Source organism: Buteo buteo, chromosome 10, assembly GCF_964188355.1.
Source record: "Buteo buteo chromosome 10, bButBut1.hap1.1, whole genome shotgun sequence".
NCBI classification, from domain to species: domain Eukaryota; kingdom Metazoa; phylum Chordata; class Aves; order Accipitriformes; family Accipitridae; genus Buteo; species Buteo buteo.
Genome location: NC_134180.1, coordinates 33,146,166 through 33,164,576, shown reverse-complemented (window position 1 = coordinate 33,164,576; position 18,411 = coordinate 33,146,166). Strand labels below are relative to the sequence as shown.

Sequence of the window (18,411 nt, the reverse complement as noted above, 5' to 3'; positions counted from 1 at the left end):
CAGATGGAGCCAGGTTTCCTGAGTCCCAGGTGCCTCTGGTGTTAATCCTGCCGTGAGAGGTACAGTGGGTGATGTAAAGTCAAGATGAGCCGGGACTGAAAGGCCCTTGAGCTGGGCTTCCTCCTGTCTGGAGCTGAGCTCTAAGCCTGGGCTAATGAAGCTTGGTCATGGAGCTAATTTAGCTGTTTCTGTGTGTAGTGATATTGTTGACATTAGTCCTTCCTTAACACGAGCGTATCCCTCAGGCTAGCTCATGTCTCTCTACTTGTTCCCTCTGGAGACCCAGGAAAGCCACCAAGGCACACATTTATTCCCCTGTACCTCAGAACCAGTGCAGGAGCCCACAATGTTAGAAGCACATAACCTTCAGGTGGTACAACTGTCCTGGCTGTGCTCTTTCCTCTCTGTTTTGGATCAAGAAACAAACACGCAGTGCAGAGAGGGGCCTGCAAGGAGGGATGGTGGAGCGAGATGACTCCACCAGAGCTGGGTTGGTGCTGTGGCTCCAGGAGGAGCCTTTGGTGGACACAGTCCAGAGCAGAGCATGAGGGACTAAACTCACAGGCATCCCTGGATGTGGCTGAGAAACACCTCTAGAAAAAGCAATGTCCGGATCCATATGCCTCCTATGGCAAGACCCGTTAGCCCTGACCTGGGACAAACCTCTACCCGACTGCATTTGTGGTTCTGGGGGTCTGGACTCCTCCAGCCCTCAAGCGTAAACCTTTCCAGGGGACAGACAGAGCTCTAATGACCTGCCAGCTCATTACCAGTAGTGGGAGTCCTGCCCTAACAAAAGGGACCACAGTGTTTTCAGAGTTTACATTCCACCATGTGATTTTAGCACAGTGATGCCACAACAGCTCAGCTGGGAATCCCAAAAGAGGGGCACAAGCCCAGCCGCAGGGATGGGGCTGGGCACCACCTCTCCAAAAGGATCTCCAGCCTTTCTCTTTCTCTTTCTCTTCTTTCCCCATTTCTTTCATTCTTTCATTCCCTGATTTGCTCTGTCGGAATCCTGCTTTTGAGAGGGAGATGGGGGGGTTGGAGACCTGCTCTGCAGTGGTGGGGATGTCGTCGCCTGTCTTGTGGAGGGGGGGGTTATAACTATGCACACATCTGAAATGTAATTGCTGTCAGCTCTCTCCATTCTTGCAGCACGAGGCCTTTAATCTCTCCCACCAGACCCATCGGCCCTGATATTGCAGCTCCAGAAAGGCTGGTTTTATGTACTTTAACCCTGCGACCTTTACAAATCCCATCATTCCAATCAATACGTCTCATTAGCGTTAGGTAAATGTATGGGATGGATGGGGAGCTGTGCTGGGAGGAGCCCGCAGAGGGTGGGGTGGAAAGTGCTCCTGCCTGCTCGCTCTCGGGGGGCAGCACAGCCCCACCACGCTCCCCAAGCTGCTGGGGGCATCCCCCCCTCCCCAAGCATCCTTGCCCCCAAATATCCTTCCCCCCAGACGCACACCTTGGTCCAGCCAGAGAAGGGGGCCAGCGAATGCAGAGCATGAAACAAAGTCCCTGCAAAGCCAACCGCGGAGTCAAGAGCCCAAGCCGTTAACTGGACCAAGCTGTTGGAGTCATTTTCTTCTCTCTCCTTGGGAAGCAGACATATGTTTTACAGCTTTCCCCTATGTCGACTAAATGAAAACATACGGGGCCTGTGGCAGGTGATGGGAAAACAATGTGGGGTGTGCGCGGGGCTGCCTGCCATCCCTGCCCGTCGGGCAGGGGAGCTGCCAAGGAAGGCAGTTACTGCGGATGGCAGGACAAAGCCAAGGAGTGCGGTGTAGAAAGAAAATCTCTGTCACTTCCCATGAAAATGAAGGGCTTAATCCATGGAGAAGTATGAGTTTACACCAGGTGAGGACCTCACCAGCACAGGAACGCTGGCTGCGTCAGGTGGCACTGACCCATGGGTTCACAGGGCATCAGTCAACCAAGGATGCTTCAAAAAAAGGATGGGGCCAATCCTGCCCTTGGGAAGGCTGGAGGTGGGATAGTGTTGCAATCTGGTTTTTGCTGGGGAGGGGGCTCCCTTCCCCCTGGATCAGTGCCTCAGCCAGCAGGGCTGTAAATACTATTACTGCCCATAAAACTACCCAGCTCTCCTCCGAATCCTGCTCAAACGCTTGACTCGGGCGACCCACTGGCAGCAGCAAGATCCCACAGGAGCGGGTGTCTCGGGGGCTGCTATTGCTGCAGCACGCCCGGGGTGGGGGCAGCCTGCCCCGCCACGCCTGCCTCCTCCCTCCCCATGCTGCCACCAAGGTGTGGGGTGGCTTCCCGGGGGACCACAGGACGAGTGGCCTCCAGACCTCGGCACTGCCGGCTCACCCGTGCCATGTTCCTCGCAGCTCCGCGCTGCGCCAGAGCCGTGTCCCAGAGCTTGAACTGAACTATCCCATGCTTAAGCAAATTCATCTCTGGCAAATGCAGCTCCTCAAAAGGAAAGGAGTTTGAGGTCTTCTCCTCCCCGTGGGGCGTGCTGGGGTGCAGGAGGAGGTGAGGGTGCCTTCCTCACCCTCCCCAGGCAGGGCAAGCTTTTTAAGTTGCATCTGGAGCTGGGTTTGGTTTCTGAGCTCTGCTATCCCCATCTGCAGAGCCAGCACGTTACTGCAACAGCACTCAGCCCCGCCGGCTTCGGGCTTACCCCAGCAGTAAAAGCGGCCCGATGAATACAGACTACAAAATATATTCGTATGCATACATCTATTTCTGCAAGAGCCTACAAAAGCAAGGGCTTAAAAACCATGGGCAAGCTCTGCTTTTTCACATTAGTGAGGCTTAATGAAGGTGTTTCCATGAGGTTTAAACTCAGAGCTGGGCCAAATACACCTCTTGCTGGAGTGTGGGACAGCCAAATTCGTCTCTGTGCCAGAGGGGACACGCAGAGCTGGGTATGCGACGTTCCCATGTATGCAGGGTGGTTTGGAGACCCGATTCATGTACTCCCCCCTTCCCAGCACTGGTGCCCACCCTCCCCATCTCCCCGCTGCTCTGTTTGTCAAGGCTCTTCGGCAAGACCTCGGACTTGTTGACAAGCACTAAACTCCGCGGCGGCATGAAAACCATTTAAGCACTAAGCCCCCCTCGGCTTTAGCAGGATGACTGTGCAGCGCGGGATCTTAGCGCAGCCCCTGGCAGGAGGCAGAGGGAAGGAGAAATGAATAAATCCTCCGGCGGGGCCAATTTCACTCAACCTGACATTGCTCCTCCTGGAATTAAACGGGTGAGTCCTGAGGTGCCTCTCTGGAGCGGTGGGCTGCTCAGCACCGTGCCAGCACCCCTGCCCATCGGTTCTCTGGCCACCAAGCTGGGAGTAGCCATAAAACCTGGGTCTGGTCTGTGATAGGAAAGACCAGTCCGTAGCTTTAGAGTCGTCCTCTCCAGCAGAACAACTGTTGGGCCTGATAAATCCCCTGCTGTGAATGTCCCCAGCTCTGCAGTGCACCAGGGTACCTTGCCCTGGCTAGGAGCCCCCAACAGCAGGGCACCCATGCACGTGGGGCTCTCGCGGTCTTTCAAGCTTCGGGTTTTTTGCCACCAACAGGGTGGAGCCAGCAGCAAAGCCTCCCAGGCAGCCACAGACCCTGAGCAAGCCTTTTGGAGCAGCATTGCCCTCCAGCACTGCAGTCCCTGCCCGGCCATCCCTACCTGGCAGCAGGACATCCCACACAGCTGCAGCAAAGGGGAATGGGGCAAGAGGGTGGAAAGCTAACACATCCCCCAGCCGCACGGTTATCGGCGGAGGACAGAGCAGTGGCCTTGCTGCAGGACCCTGTTTAACCTTCTTCTGCTTGTCCGCTGGAGGAAATCTTAGTGGGAGGAGAGATATGGTAGATAGAAAGATTGGTGGGTCCAGAGATGCAGGGGACTGCAGCAGCCTTAGATTTTATCTGCGTCTCTGCATGGCCAGACAACCTTGGAATCCCAATCAACAGTTGTTAATAAAACATAGGGGAGAAGCACAAAGGGTTAAAGGCAGAGCACACGCAGGGTTCTGGGGGAGCCTCAATGCTGAGGGCACTCAGTGCTGCCACTGTCTAGTCTAATACTGCCCAGAGCGCGTAAGCTTGCCAGCTCCCTTTTCCTTACCCATTGGAAAATCTGCTTTTGGACAGTAATGGAAACAGAAGGAATTCCCAAAGGCCTGGAACTACCCGCCCCCAGATCCCTGTCTGCTCCACTGGCTCCTGTGTGCCTGTCTTGTTCCTGTGCTGCACCCCCCGAAGGGCTGGGGCTGATCCTGGCCCTGGGGGAGGTGGGAAGAGGCTGAAGGTAGCTGCCAAGGCAGGAGCAGAATGCTTCCCAGTTCTTCCTTTCACTCCTAGTCTCTCTTGGCAATGTTCAGCCTTCGGGGCTGCTCTTCTGTGTGTGCCTCTCACCCCGACGTGTGGTCTGGATCTGCAGGATCCATTCCTTCCCTGCATTTCACCCGTGCCACTGGGAGCTCCTCTTCCTTGTAAGGAGCTGGGGAAGGAGATGGGGCAGCCCCAAGGCTGGGAAGGGAAGGGAGAGCTGGTTCTGGTCATCACTGGAGAGAGCAAGCAGGTGCTCAAAGCACTGGGACCTCATCCCAGAGCCACCTCTGCCTCCCTGCTGCGCCCTGTTTCCTCCTCACCTCCGGCCATGCAGAAATCTGGCCCTTACTCAGCCCAGCATTTCAGTCCCAGCCATTACAATGACAAGGGTGATAAGAGATTCTTATCACAGTGCTCAGCATCGATTTGAAGCTGAGCCCCTTCCCCGAACTCCTCCTCCTCCTTGCGGCTGCTGGAGCAGCGGTTGGCGCTGCAGAGGAACTCAGCAGCAGGGCATGTTGGAGAGCAAAGATGACAGTTCGGGGTTCAGATCCCTTAGGAGATACGTCCCTCCAGCCTAGCAGCTTCAGGCGTAGCCTCCTGCTGCAGACAGAGCACGGGACAGGAGCCAGGACGCCTGGGCTTCTTCCTGCCACCCATCTGCTGGGAGACCTGCTCCGGGTCCCCAGGCTGCAGGAGGGACAATGCAGCTCTGCATCCCTGGAGGGCACTGTGAGCCTCCATCCAGGGGGACCTGGGCAAAGGGCTATGGCCTCCCAGCTGAGACAGGAGCTTGTTCTCCTACTTGTGCTCAGGGGAAGAAAGGAGAAGGTCCCACTGACCCCACAAGAGAGACGAGGAGCAGCCTGCAGTCCTGGATCCCAAGCCTGGGGCTCACTGCACCCTTGTTTTACTCCAGCTCTCCAAAGAGCTCGCACTTTCTACAGCTCAGCATGGCCTGCCTCCACTCTGACCTTCTTCCCCACCGATCCTACCCACACACCCATGCTTGATGGGGACAGACCCTGCCCTCCCACGGTTGCCTGATGGGGACAGTGCTTGGGAAGGAGACACTTCCCATCGGCAGAGCCAGGTGCTCCCAGGCTGGACCTGGTGTCTGTGAGCTCCGGTCACAACACAACAGCCAGCATCCCGCCTGGTGTCACTGCAAGCTGCTGTCCCCTCTCCTGCAGGGAGGCCGTCTGGGTGTCTTTCATGAGGAAGCAGAGAGTGCACACAGGTTTCAGTGAGGTTAGGGCTGATTTAGCACAGCTGCCCAGTTTCCCAATCTCTCCCTGCAGCCACTGCCTCCACCATTTACAAAACTCAGTTCCTTTCACCAGCCTCAAAACATGGCCAGGTTGCTGCTTGGAGCAGTCCTCAGAGACCCACGCCAGTCCAGACTCTCACCTTTCAGTTTCCCCCTTCTCAGCTCTGGGATGGCCAGTGGGATGTTGTGTGCCCAAGAGGGAAAGCAGAGGACCTGGCAGCACAACTGCCCGCACCAAGGCTGCCCGGGGCAGTTGGCACTGCAGCTCCCCAATTCTTGGGGGTGCCTTGGCTCAAATGCACGCACCCGCCCTTTGCAGCACACCTGCAAAGGCAGAGCAGGACCTCAGCCACCGGTGGGGAAACTGAGGCACAGGCGGGTTGTGGGCTCGCACGGCCGCACGGCAGAGCTACCGAGAGGACTGAGACATCGTGGTCTGGAGCTGCCCGAGGAACCTCGGCCCCTATAGAAGCCTTGAAGCCCCAGCAGCTCCGGCCACGCAGATATTGCAAGTCCTCCCTTTCCTCCCAGAACCGTCTCTGGGAAGAGCAGAAGCACAAGGCGGTGGCAGGGGAAGCATCCGAACAATCAGGGCTTGTGCAGAGACGAAGAAAGGCCCTTCTTGTCGGCGGGTGCAGTTGGGGTGAGCCCGGGGGCATCGCAGGATGGCACCCCAGGTACCCCAGCTGTGCCGACTCTCCAGCCCAACAGAGAGGGGGCTGTTGTGGGCCCAGCCCCGGCACAGGGTGTCACCGCCTGCCTTGGTGAGCGGGGACGCTCTCTCTTTGTGCCTGCTGGTTTCTGCTCTGCTGACCCGCTTTGCTCCCTCCGCCGGTGCCATCCATCAGCTCTGGCAGCCCTGTCAATTCCAGGGCTCCGTGATGCCATTCCCCAGGGGAAAAAGCACTTTTTTTTTTTTTAAGGGAAAGAAGAAGTATTTTCCCTCCCGGAAAGCTGCTATGCTCCCTTCCTCCTCTCCTCAGAGACACCTAATGCTCAACCCAGCCCAGGGACAGGGGCACAGCCCAGCCCCAGCCTCCCAGCCGGCTGCCAGGGGCCAGAAGGGCTGCGGTCCCTGCAGTGTCCCCGGCCAGATGTGCAGTGCCCCTGGGGCAGATGTGCTCCAGCTCCCAGCCTACCCCCGGGCCCTTGCTATTGCAGGTACCAGGCAGGCGGTGGCAGCCTGACTCGCAGCCCGCAGGTCCGGCAGGCAGGTCCGGAGGGTGAGCGGCCGTGCCAAGCTGGCAGGAGCCGGGAGAAATCAGCCTGGCGATGGCCAAACCCACCCGGCCCCTTGCACGGTGCCTTATCGGGGCTGGCTGCGGCAGCAGCAGCTCGGGGAAGGCGTTATTGCAAATGTCCCACGTCCTGCTTGCCAGCCTGGCTGGTGGCGATGGGGACGAGCCAGGGATGCCAGGGCAGCTGCCAGCTGGGTCAGGCACCGGAGGATGGCACTCCTGCCGGGATGAGGATGGGGCAGGGTGCGTTCACACCTCCATCCCCGAAAGCCCTTCTCCAGGAGGTGATGGGTTTGAAGCACGCGCCGGCAGGGTGAAACCTTCAGCAATGCTCCACGACCGAGTGCTTGCCATGAGGCCGCACTGCTGGAGACTACCTATAGCTGAGCGGTAGGAAAAAGCAGGATCCTGTGAGCAGCCATCATCCCTTCCTCCGTGCCTCCCTGGGCTAGGGTCAGCCCGCAGCGCTGGACGTTGCCCCAGGTCTCCCCAGCCCCAACTCGCTGTCCCGAGGTCCAGATGTGGGGCAGGGTACCCGACCGTTATCAGGGCTTTCTGCCTCTGCCCCTGCAATCCCACCTCAGCAGCAGAAACATCTGCCTCACCTCTTCAATCAATACTCAGCTCTTAATAGCCCTGACAATTCGCAAGAAAACAGGGGCATTAAACGTTAATTATATCTATTTGGATTCAAAAAATTTTATTACTGGAGTTAATTATAGCTGGAGTCGTAAAAAGGTGCAGAGCAAGAGGCACTGCTGCTCCCTGGGGCGAACAGGGCTGAGCACCCTCAGCCATCCCGAGCCTTTGGCTGGGCAAGGCTGGAGGGATGTACCCGCCATGAGCACGGCCGCCTGCCCGGCACACGGCCGGACCCTGCCCCTCGGGAAGGGGCCGCCATGGGAAGGGGCTGCACGGGGGCCATGCCGGCAGGGGGGTGCAGAGCCGGCGGCGGGGTCTCGGGGCGCACGGCAGGTACTCGCTTAGCTGTTGCGCTGGCAGGACCTGGCCTGCCCCAGCCTGTGGGCTTCTAATTTACTGCTTTCCTTTTACCGTAAAACTGAAAGGGGAAGGTGCACCCTTTAATCACTGCCTCCGGGGCCCCGCCTGAAACCACACAGAGACCGAGCGAAGGCTAGGAGTTAATGCTCCTTCCGACACCTTTTTATGATTCATGGGCCTGACCTTGAGCCATAAACCGCTCAACCTCCCCGCCACACTGGCAGTATTTACAGCCTGCAGGGGCCACTGCACGCAGCCACCGATGCAGATCCGCAGCCGGGGCCGCGCACGCCAGCACAGGTACGCAGCCGGGGATGCAACAGGTACGCAGCCGGAGATGCATGGGCTGGGACGGCTACATGGCCCGGGGATGCCCACGCAGGTGGGCGCCTGTGGACGGATCCTAATGCAGCACACGGAGACGGAGATGCACGTAGTGCACTAATGAATCCATGTTTATGCACACCCATACATGCACACAGAGGCGTGCACAGGTAAATGCGCTAAGATGCCCTCACTGGGATGCACCTGCAGATGCACATAACAAGCACGTTTGCATGCAGGGAGGTGTGCATCCACATGCCCGCTGGCTGGGCATTTGCCCCCAAACACTGGACCACAGTGGGGGGCTTTCTGCTTGTCGCAGCAGGGCAGAGGGCCAAGCGCCGTGTCCGTGGGCATGGCCCCACGGACACCCCAGCCCCCACCGCAGCATCCTGCAGCATGGGTCCTGCTCCCCTGCTGACACACGAAGCACCTCGGTGGCACTGTGGAGGCAGGTCCGGGCATCAGGGTCTGTCCCGCTGCATCCCACTGGCCAGATAGTCCCAGGTCTTGTTGCACAGGTGAGATCCATGAAAGCCTACACTGGTCCAAATTGGAGCAGGGTGAGGTCTACTGGTTAAAGCAAAGGGTGCCCCTCTGGGTAGGCTCAGATCAGCCAGCTCCTCGCTTTATGCCTCAGTTTCCCCACCGCTGCAGCAGGAAAAATAATCCTGACCCATCAGGTTTGCATGGAGTTGGGAGGCCAAGCTCGTTAATGTTTGCAAAGTGGGTTTGGCTCCTGTGATAGAGCAAGCCAGAAATGTGAAGGTCATTATTATTAGCAGGATTAAAGCAATTTAACCCAGAGTGAGGGGGTACAGGTGAACGTAGCAGCTGCACCGCGCTCAGCAACAAATCGCACACATGCACAACCTCAAAATAGTGATGACTGCTACAATTATGGCTCATTTTAGAAACACTGGGCAGAGCTAGGGGCTTGCCAGAGTGCCCTCTAACACTTCTACCCAAAAAATACCCTCCCTGAAGGCAGACGGGGCTGAGGTAGGCTGTTCCCAGAGACATCCCAAGCCCCTATGAGCTGTCAGTGCCCACTTAGTACATGCAAAAATCTCCCGGCACGGGCCCACATGCATCACTTGCCAGCACAGAAGTCCTCACACACAGCCCGCCTGGTCCTCACCAGGACCAGGACCTTTTCCTCTGCTCCCATCAGGGGACCACAGCATTGGTGAACTTGCCCAGAACAAAAATCTCCCTGTTTTTTTTTTTTTAAGTTTACAGGTTGTCAAATTTCTTCTTTCCTCCTTAAAAAACAAAAGAGGGAAGAAACACCCTTATCTCAGAAAGCAGAGTTCAGGAAAAAGCTACTGGTCTTTTGGACTCAGTGAGTCCCCATTGGTAGCCTCGCTTGTCACGGAGAATTTATCAGCCAAACACAGCGCTGGTATAATGCACCATATAACTAGTGCATAAACAAACTTCAGCATGATAAATGCCCTGCTTTGAAGCCATAAAGTTATTAGCTAGTGGCTGTTAGCTACTGCTTAGCATGGGACACGCTCCTTCCGTTAACCCCTGGATGCCCCGTCCGTGCTCAGAAGCCCGGGGAGATCTCCGGGGGGCACCTCCCTGCAGCGGGAAAGCACGGAGGGATCTGGCGGGCAGGGATGCTTCTGCTGGCGCTTATCTGTGCGCGCTGTACCCGCTGCGAGGACTGCGGGAGGGAAATGCCTGCTGGGAATGGGGCTCTGAAGGCTGGCACCCCCTCGCTGTCCTATTGGAGACCTTCAACGGCTCCTCTCCTTCCCTCTGCCCCCCAAGAGGCAAACGCAGAAGGGAGCAGGGCCAGGGCAGTTATGTATGTACCCACGGCTCAGACCCTCCTGGGCTGTCCCCGTTTCAGAGATGGGCTCAGATGGGGCTGGAGGAGGGCAGTCACCCCTCCAGCGCCCAGGCCACCTCCTTTAGATGAAGTACTGCTGAGGACTCTGAAGCAAAAGCCCTAAATTTTTCTGGCAGCAGGCAGGCAGTGAGCTCCAGCGAGGTGTTTAGAGTTCCCTCTGCTGCCTGCAGCGCATGGCTGCCTGCAGCTCCTGACGAGCGCAGCCTCACCAGAGGCTAGGAGATGCTGGAGAAGCACAGCCGTGTCCCAGGGCCAGCAGCGCTGGCCATGAGCCACTCAGCTGGAGATGGCTAGCCAGCATCAGCAGAGCCAGCAGGGCCAGGGCTCCTGCCAACACCGGACCTGGGGAGCACCCTCCGCTGTGCAGGGCCAGGCTGTGACACCCATCAAGGTCCTCTGGTCCCTCAGGCCACCTCCTGCCCCCGTCCCACGCTTGGGTACAGGACCAAGGCAGGGAGCTGGGCGTGCTGGGGATGGCAGCAGGTCTCTGGCACTCAGCCCAAGGCGCGGACAGGGTTACACAGCAGCGTGGCAACTTCTTCGCCACACAGCCCGGAGCCCCAGAGCCGCAGCGCGAGATGCTGGTGGCCAGGGGCTAACTCCCGTCCCTCTGCCAGTAAAACCACCCCTGCAAGGAGGCAGGAGATGTCTCAGCAGGGCCAGCTGGGGGGCAGTGGGACTCGGGGCTGCCTCAGCGCCTGTTCCTCATTAGAAGCCCAGTGTTGAAGAAACTCGTAATTAGAGCCCTGAGTATTAATTAATCTCCATGACCCTCCTCTCATTCTCCTTCCCCTGCTCCCACAGCTCAGGAGGTCAGCCTGGATTATTAACATGTGCAAGTAGAGGATGGCAAGCTCACAGAGTGGGTTGGCAGACCCTGGGCCATGTCCCCGTGTTCAGAGCAGCTGAAGGTGCCCTGTCCCTCCCCTGCCTCCTCTCTCTTGTCACTGGGCTTGGCTGGGGACACGTCTCACTCACTTGGGCACAGCCAGCACTTCGGGGACAGCACTTAAATGAGCTGAAACATCCCAGAATGAGCAGAGCTGCTTTTATGCTACCTCTGCTTGCACAATCCCTTGCGGAGTGGCTGAGGGCAGACCCCTGCATCCCAGGGGCCAGGTTGAGCCTCACTGGAGACAACCTACCCTTGGAGACCTCCCAGCACGACGGAGTGCAGAGCAGCCAGCCCAGCCCAAAACCACCATCGAAAGGTCTTTGAGCACCCCGTCGCTGCTCATCCAGACCTTGCTTGGGTCTTTAAGAGACTCAGCACTCCAAAGGCAACCCTGGGGCATGGAGAGGACATGGAGACCTTTTGTGCAGCGTGGTCCATCACAGGGCTGTCCACGCAGACTCAGCCACTTGGGACACGGACACGGCTCCTGGGAAGGCCATGCTCTCTGGCAAGACGCTGCTCAGGCGCAACCTGAGGACTGATGTGCTGCAGAGAGCTGCCACGGAGCAAGAAAACAAGATATGAAATAAATCCAAACTTTTCTGACTCCCTGGTAACCACCAACTGCTTCCCTCATCTGATTTTTTCCCCTTTTCTGCTGCAGCAATAAAAAGGGGAAAATCAACATCCAAATGATCTTGTTTATGGCGACTAAATAAGCTGCATGTGCTTAATCCGTTAGAGTTTAATGAATTTACGACTTGCTTTGGAATTTGACAAGGGCTGTAAAAGAGTAATTAACATTTATCAGTGTGTTTTTTACACACACCCCGCCCTCCTCCTGTCTCCCTTCCCTCCTCCTGCCGCCTCTCACGAAGCAGCACTGGGTATCGGGGGGAATATAAAAGTGATCAATTAATTCTTAATAATCTCAGGGAAAGATTGTAGAGTCGCAGTATGAACTCAGGGAGTGTCAATAAACGTGCCAAAGGTTGGTCCCTGGCTTTCTGGCACTGCTGCAGAGGAATGTGGGCGGCCAGGGAGGGGAGGGGGCTGCGGGGGCGGCGCTTTGGTGGACCAGCCCTGCACCCCTTTCCTTCTCTGCCACACTCCACCGGCCTCCCGAGCAGCTTTCTGTCACCGACACAGTGGCCTCTGGGACAGGAGGAGAGTGAGCAGGGGGCTGGTGGCGAGTGGGGTCCCCATCTAACGCAGCAGCGGTGGTGATTTGGAAACGCAACCCCGGTTGCTACCTTTGCCAGCCGACAGCTCTGTCCTGATAGACCTGAACCTGCTGAGAGCGACCCCAAATCCTCACCAGCGTGACCGTGGAGCAGCTGAACATCTGCTTAGATGGAGAGTGCAGCCAATGGCACTGGCACCTGCGCCGCCCCTGCTGTCACCCCGCTGTCACTCGGCACAGGCGGCCGCCGCTGTTTCAGCTCTATTAGACACGAGGGGATGTCAGTGCTGACCCCCGAGACGAGCGAGGGGGGCTGACACCTCGCTTGGGTCTGGCCCTCCCAGCTGCTCAGCTGCCGTGGAGCAGGGCTGCAAGCAGAGATGCAATTTTGAGGCTGCAAGGGGACAAGCCCAGCCTCCCCTGCCACCGGTCCTGGGGCTGGCTGAATGTGACTTAAGAATCCCAGGGGATTTCCGTGCTGGGAGCCCAGAGTGTCCTGCCCTGGGCCACCTCCCTTGGCAGCCCTGGGGAGCAAAAGCAGAAGGAGCCACAGCTATCACCTTCCCGGTTGGTAGGACATGTCCCCTGCCGCGGTGACTGCAGCATCCTGCCCCCAGCAGTGGCCTTTGCAGGCACGTGTGCGACCGGGGCGTGGGGAAGCCTGGATGCCCGGGTATCCATGGGGGAAGAGAGCTCAGGGTCAGTGCTCCTGGGGAGGCAGCAGGCTCTGTGGAGGAGACAGAGAAGCATCTGGGCTCGGCTGTGGGGCAGAGGGTCCTGGAGACCCACAAACAAAAGCTCAGGATGATAAATCCTCCGAGGTTTGAGACTGTCCGGGGATCTGCTCTGGACAGAAACAAATTCTCCCTGTCGAACATAATGGCCCAGAAATAAGCAATGAGGCAGGGATGGAGAGGGTTGGACCCAGGGGGGTCTGGAAAATCTCCGCCCAGCCCCACGCCGAGCACCGGTGAGGGTGGGAGGTGGAGGCAGTGATACCCTCCAGGCAGGCTGGGACCCCCGCACCGGGCACACACCCACCAGCTGGATGGGGCAGAGTTGGGATTTCTTGCCCGGTGGGAGTTATTGAAGCCAGCCTGAAGGAGGACGAGTGCAGGACAGGCAGGGAAGAGAAGGGGAAAGTAACAGTACCAACTTGTCTTCATTTTACCTGAACTACAGTTTGGACGGCATAGGCTGCAGGGCTGGGCAGGGAGCAGAGCCTGGTGGGGAGCGGGGCTGAGCCCCCATGCAGGGCAAGGAGGTGAGGGAGGGGGCTGCGGCGGAGGCACTCTGCATGGCCAAATTATGGGAAAGCACCAGCTCCCAGCAGCCTCCGAGTGAGGGTCTCCAACCTTGGACAGGCTTTTAGTGCCAGGGGCTGCGCAAAAGTCTGCCCCTCCTGCACACGTGCATCTCGGAGGGAGAAATGGAGGCACAAGGAGGGGTTTCAGGCCACCAGGACAGGGCCCAGCACACCAGCATCTGCTCCGCTCACTAGGCAGCAGGTCTGGGTCTCCACTGCACGAGTGCTGCAGCAACATCCATGGCCAAGGCTCCCACAACCACGCGGGGCCACTCGCCGGTGCCAGCTGCCCTGCCTCGTGCTCAGAGCACAGCGCTCCTGCGGCGCCCTGCGATGCCATCCAGGCTCCACCACAGACCCCCTGCCTGACCTCAGGATCCTTCCTCCGCCGCAGAGGAGAGGATGCTGCGGGGCGGTGAGGGGGCAGAGGGGGGTCTGCGCTTCCCCCTGCCTGCGCTGGCTCAGCCGCTCCCACGTCGGCCTGTCTAAACAGCACCTCCTCCCGCAGAGACCTCGCGCTGGGGGTCGGCAGCTCAGCGTCTCTGGGATTCGTCACGGTATCGCCAGAGTTATCAAAAAGCAGCTTGGACCAGGCACCCCAAAGGGTTGGGTCAACCAGACCCAACATCATCCAGCTGCCAGGAAAGCAGCCTCCGGGGCTGAGGACACGGATGGGACTCTGGTGGCACGGGCCGGTCCTCCCTGCCCACCGACACCCTGGCTCACACCGGGCACGTGGCTTCACCTCCGTGCAAGGCTGGAATCTCCCCGCCTCACGCCGGCGTGCGAGGCAGCGCTCGTTAGTGAAGGAGCACGGCTGCGATGGGGCGACGCTTGGCCAGTGCTTGCTGCTTTGCAACGGCACTAATGGATCGGAGACAGCCCAGCCATGCCCCCACCTCGCTCTGCTCGGGCGCTGCTGACGGTCGTAACAAAGAGCATTTATCCAGCTGCATTCCCAGTTTCTCCCTCTTTCCATTTCCCTTTTCTGTCGCTCAGGTGTGACAATTTTAATACCCATAAATAATAAGGTGGATGGTAACCATAACAGTACGTGCAGCCCTGTGTCGGCTTTTCTCCATCTGTGGGAGATGGCAGAAGGGCTAGAAGGAGTTAAGAGGAGACTCCCAGGTCCCCTAAGCATCTTGCCCAGGGTCTTAAGCCCATAAGCAGTGGTGCTAAAGATGATTTTAAGCCATGATTATAAGAAATCTATTGATCTTTTGGACTCTATAATGACAGATTAACCATTTTAATAAAACACCTATTAATCATGCATTAACCCTTCTCGGTTATTTGTACATTGAATACCAAATTGACAAGGGCATTGGGATTTCTAGGAGGCTTTTTGGAGGGGGAGGGAGGGGAGGTTTATTTAGATAACAACAACAACAAGAAAAAAATAATGCAAACTTACAGAGGGGGAGAGTTAAAATCATACGATGAGTGGCAGTTGCAGACGCCTGGGGCCCTCTTTGGTTGTCGCTTCTATCTGGCAATCAATTGACAAGAAATTGAGATTATGAAACATTGCGCCTGTGATCAAAGGAGGTGGGCATCCTTCCCCCATCCGAGGCCAAATCTCCACTCCCCCACAGGAACCAACGTCAGCGAACATCAGCGATTTGGCCTTCGGCAGGTACCAGACAATGCCGACACAAATTTTAGCGTGAACATGTCCACCAGCCCCACGGGTCTTTATGGCAAACTCTGAGCAAGGATGCAACATCCTAAAGGTGTATCCTACCAGAGCATCTAGTGCCCGTGATTTGTTTGGAGACACTTGCCTCTGAGATCGAGTCGTCCAGAGAGGCAGAGGAAAAAGAAGGGGAAATGAGGAAAGCAAACACCCCACCAGCTCAGGACAGCTGGGAATGGGCACAGGCTGCTCAGCCCTTCTCCCTACCAGCCCTTGAAACCCACAGCACCGGCGTGGGATGGTCCGGCTTGCGGACCCGGACCAGCACAGCCCTGGGGCCTCTTGTGTAAGCGCTGGGGAGGGGGCAGGCACCGCTTCCTCCTGCCCCGGCCGTTGCAGCCTCAGAAACCACCAAGTCCCCGGTGCATTAGGAACTGCCTGGAGGCCGGAGCTTCCTGCAGGTGCCCCGCGCTCATGAATCACACCTTGTCAGGGCTTGGGGTGCCCAACGGCCGGGCAACCGCCGAGATGCTCGGGGAGCCCTGCCCCAGGGTGCACCCGCCTCCCCACCACACCATCCCGGCCAGGCGAGGGTTAAGCAGGCATTAATCACACTGTTTGAGAGACGTTTCAAAGCCTCTTCCAAATATTATAAAAAATGTCTTTAATCATCTAATAGCGTGAACTCCGCTCATGATGGATGGAGAGAAGTCGCCTCTCTCCTCCTGATCCTAACAGATGAGGCTGAAGAGCTGCTGCTCCAGGGGGGGGAAAGTTGGGGAGGGGGCTGGGGGAAGAGAAGGACATTTCTCAACCTCCCACCAGAGCAGTTATAAATATGAGGTCATACAGCAAGAGATGATAACGCATTAAGGGCTCTTGAGATATTAGTCTGTCAGCCTCGTTAGACACAGCCTATTTGGGGCTGACTGCATAATTAGAGGCTGGGGTACCCATAACTCATTGGTGTTTATATGGTAGGAAGGGGCTACACTCACCATCACCCTCAGCACTCTGAGAAGTCATCTTCAGCAGGCGTCAAATCCCACTCCCTGCTGCAAAAATAATCCTCTTCTCCCCGGGAACAACTGCTCCCGCTCCCCACCTCCTGCCCTTCCCGCAGCCCTCAGCCCACTGCATGCTCAGGGCACCCACCCTTGTCTCCCGTCCCCTGCGGGTGGGAAATGGGGTTAGGGAGGTGAATGTCTTGCTCAAGGTGCCTCAAGGTAGTTTGTGACCAAGCAGAGAAGTCCTGGCTCCCAGTCCCCCTGCCCATGGGATGACTTGCTGGGCAACAGCCCATGCTCTGCCCTGCAAGGGACTGCGTCCCCTGAGCACTCCCCGGCAGCCTCCACAGCAGGTTTAGCCCTCCTGCACTCTTCTGCCTTTCCAGGGAATAGCTCCAAGTTGGGCTGGAAATACCCTGGGGAGGTGGATATACTTGGACAAGGATGGTCCTGGGGAAGCCTGAGCAGAAATGAGTCCAAGGAAAGGCAAAAATACGCAAGCACCCCAGGACAGCTTGTCAATCCTGCCCTGCTGTGAGCATCGCCCACTCCTGACCTGCTGTCCCTCACCTGCAATATGCACCAGGGACCCCTTTCTAGCCCAGGGTGCTGCCCTGAGTGGGCAATCTCCAAAAGACAGGGCAGAGCCCTCCCAGTGCTGCTGCAGCCAGCCTTCTGGGTGCTGCTGGTCTGCCCCACACGCTGGGGGGGCACCGCGCATGGGGCAGCCAGGGACTCCATGCTTGGTGGGGAAGCTGGCGAGGAGCTGGGCTTTCCATGTCCCCTCTGCTTTCTCTTCTCAGTTCTGCCTAGGTGGTGGCGAGCACCGACACGAAAGAGCACTTCCCAACCAACCCAACCAAAAAATTGAACAAGTGAAACAGGGAAGGGGAGTGTTTCCCTTTTGCGACTGTGTAGAGCGAGGGCACCGCAAGAGCCGGCTCCTGCTCAAAAGGGAACAGAGAGGGAGCAGCGAGCAGGAGGAGGCAGGCGAAAGCTGGCCCGAGCCCCGTGCACCCAGCAGAGCCGGCTTTGCAGCCCAAGCCTTCCCAGCAGCATGTCCCTGTAACTCCTCTTGCCCTATGGCAGGTGGGAAAATGAAGGCACAGGGAAGGGCAGGGACATCAACAGGAGAAACAAGCCCTCGCTGCAGGGACTGCCCTGACACTGCCCAAGTCCCCGGTGTGGCCACCTCATCCCCTCTCCCTGCTTGCCCACCACAGCCAGGGAGGGAGCAAGGGGTCCATGGAGGCGGGGGCAACCCCATGGCTTCCCAGGCTGAGGTAGGATAATGAATCCTGATGGGAGAAGTGACCTTTTCCAAATGCCACATGTCATTGGATTTTATATCACACCAGGACAATGTGCCATGGGTATTAAAATCGTTTTTCCAATAGAAGTGTGTGTGTGTGTGTATGCGTGTGTCAGAGAGAGATGTGAGAAAAATAAAATTAAGACATGAAAATTAGGCTGCCTCTAAACATGGCCTTTAGAAAAGACTTAGGTCCTCATACAGCAGGACTGACAGAGAAGATCCATGCCCTTTGCTCCCAAGATCACGGATGATTTTGTCAAAGGAATACGACTTGTCCAAACCCCATGACAGAACTAGGGAAAAAAGCTCAGGAGTCCTGATCCCCATTTCTAAAGTCCTGCAAAGACTTTCACCTCTATGGTGTCCCCGCTGCCGTGGAGGGACACCTCCAGAGCTGCGCCTGCCCACGGAGGCATGTACAGATGCATCTGGAGCACTGATCACCTTGCACATGTGCTCCTGGACACCAACGGGTGTTAGTCAGGGCCGTGCACATGGAGAAAGCAAAGTCCTACATGACAGCCAATGCCAAATTACACGGCCTCACCTGGGCTTCAAAGCAGCCCGTATCCCTGTGGGCCAGCCCAGAGATGTGTATGGAGCATCCATGGCGTTATCCATCCACATGGGTATGGACACCCTTCCATACATGCCAGGATACATTTCCATGTGAAAACACAATGTAAAAAGGGAGGCGCTGGAAGCCAAATTCACTTGAACTCCAGCCTGTTCCCTCAATCTGCAGGGCAATTGTCCGGCTGAAATAACAACGCTGGGACAAAAAAAAAAAGGGGACAAGCTGTGTTTGTTTATTCAGCTTCTTTCTCCCCCTCTCCTCTCGACAATGCCCTGACACCGTGTCCTGCCGCGCCAGGGCTGCAACCCCAATGGGCTAAATTTATCCCAGCTGGAGCCCTGTTTACAAGCCTTGTCCTGTTTACAGTGTGGTCCATCCTGCCCAGGACCAGGCAGTGGCCATCCCCAGGGTGAACAGTCTGTGCCTCACCTTTCTCGGCCTCTGCCATGCCCAGGCTGCCCATGTGGTCCCTGGAAAG

General features: G+C 57.3%; 1 protein-coding gene across 3 annotated transcripts in view; it reads right to left on the bottom strand.

Annotated features, from left to right (window-relative positions):
• The window catches only part of RNF220 (ring finger protein 220), a 237,223-nt gene that overhangs the window by 129,528 nt on the left and 89,284 nt on the right, over positions 1-18,411 (bottom strand). The window contains exon 3 of one of the 3 annotated variants that reach the window (XM_075039296.1): positions 14,813-14,887. The exons of the other annotated variants lie outside the window; for them this stretch is intronic. Coding sequence (XP_074895397.1) covers positions 14,813-14,887 — 75 coding nt within the window. The remainder of the gene's footprint in view (positions 1-14,812; positions 14,888-18,411) is intronic. 3 annotated transcript variants of the gene reach the window in all.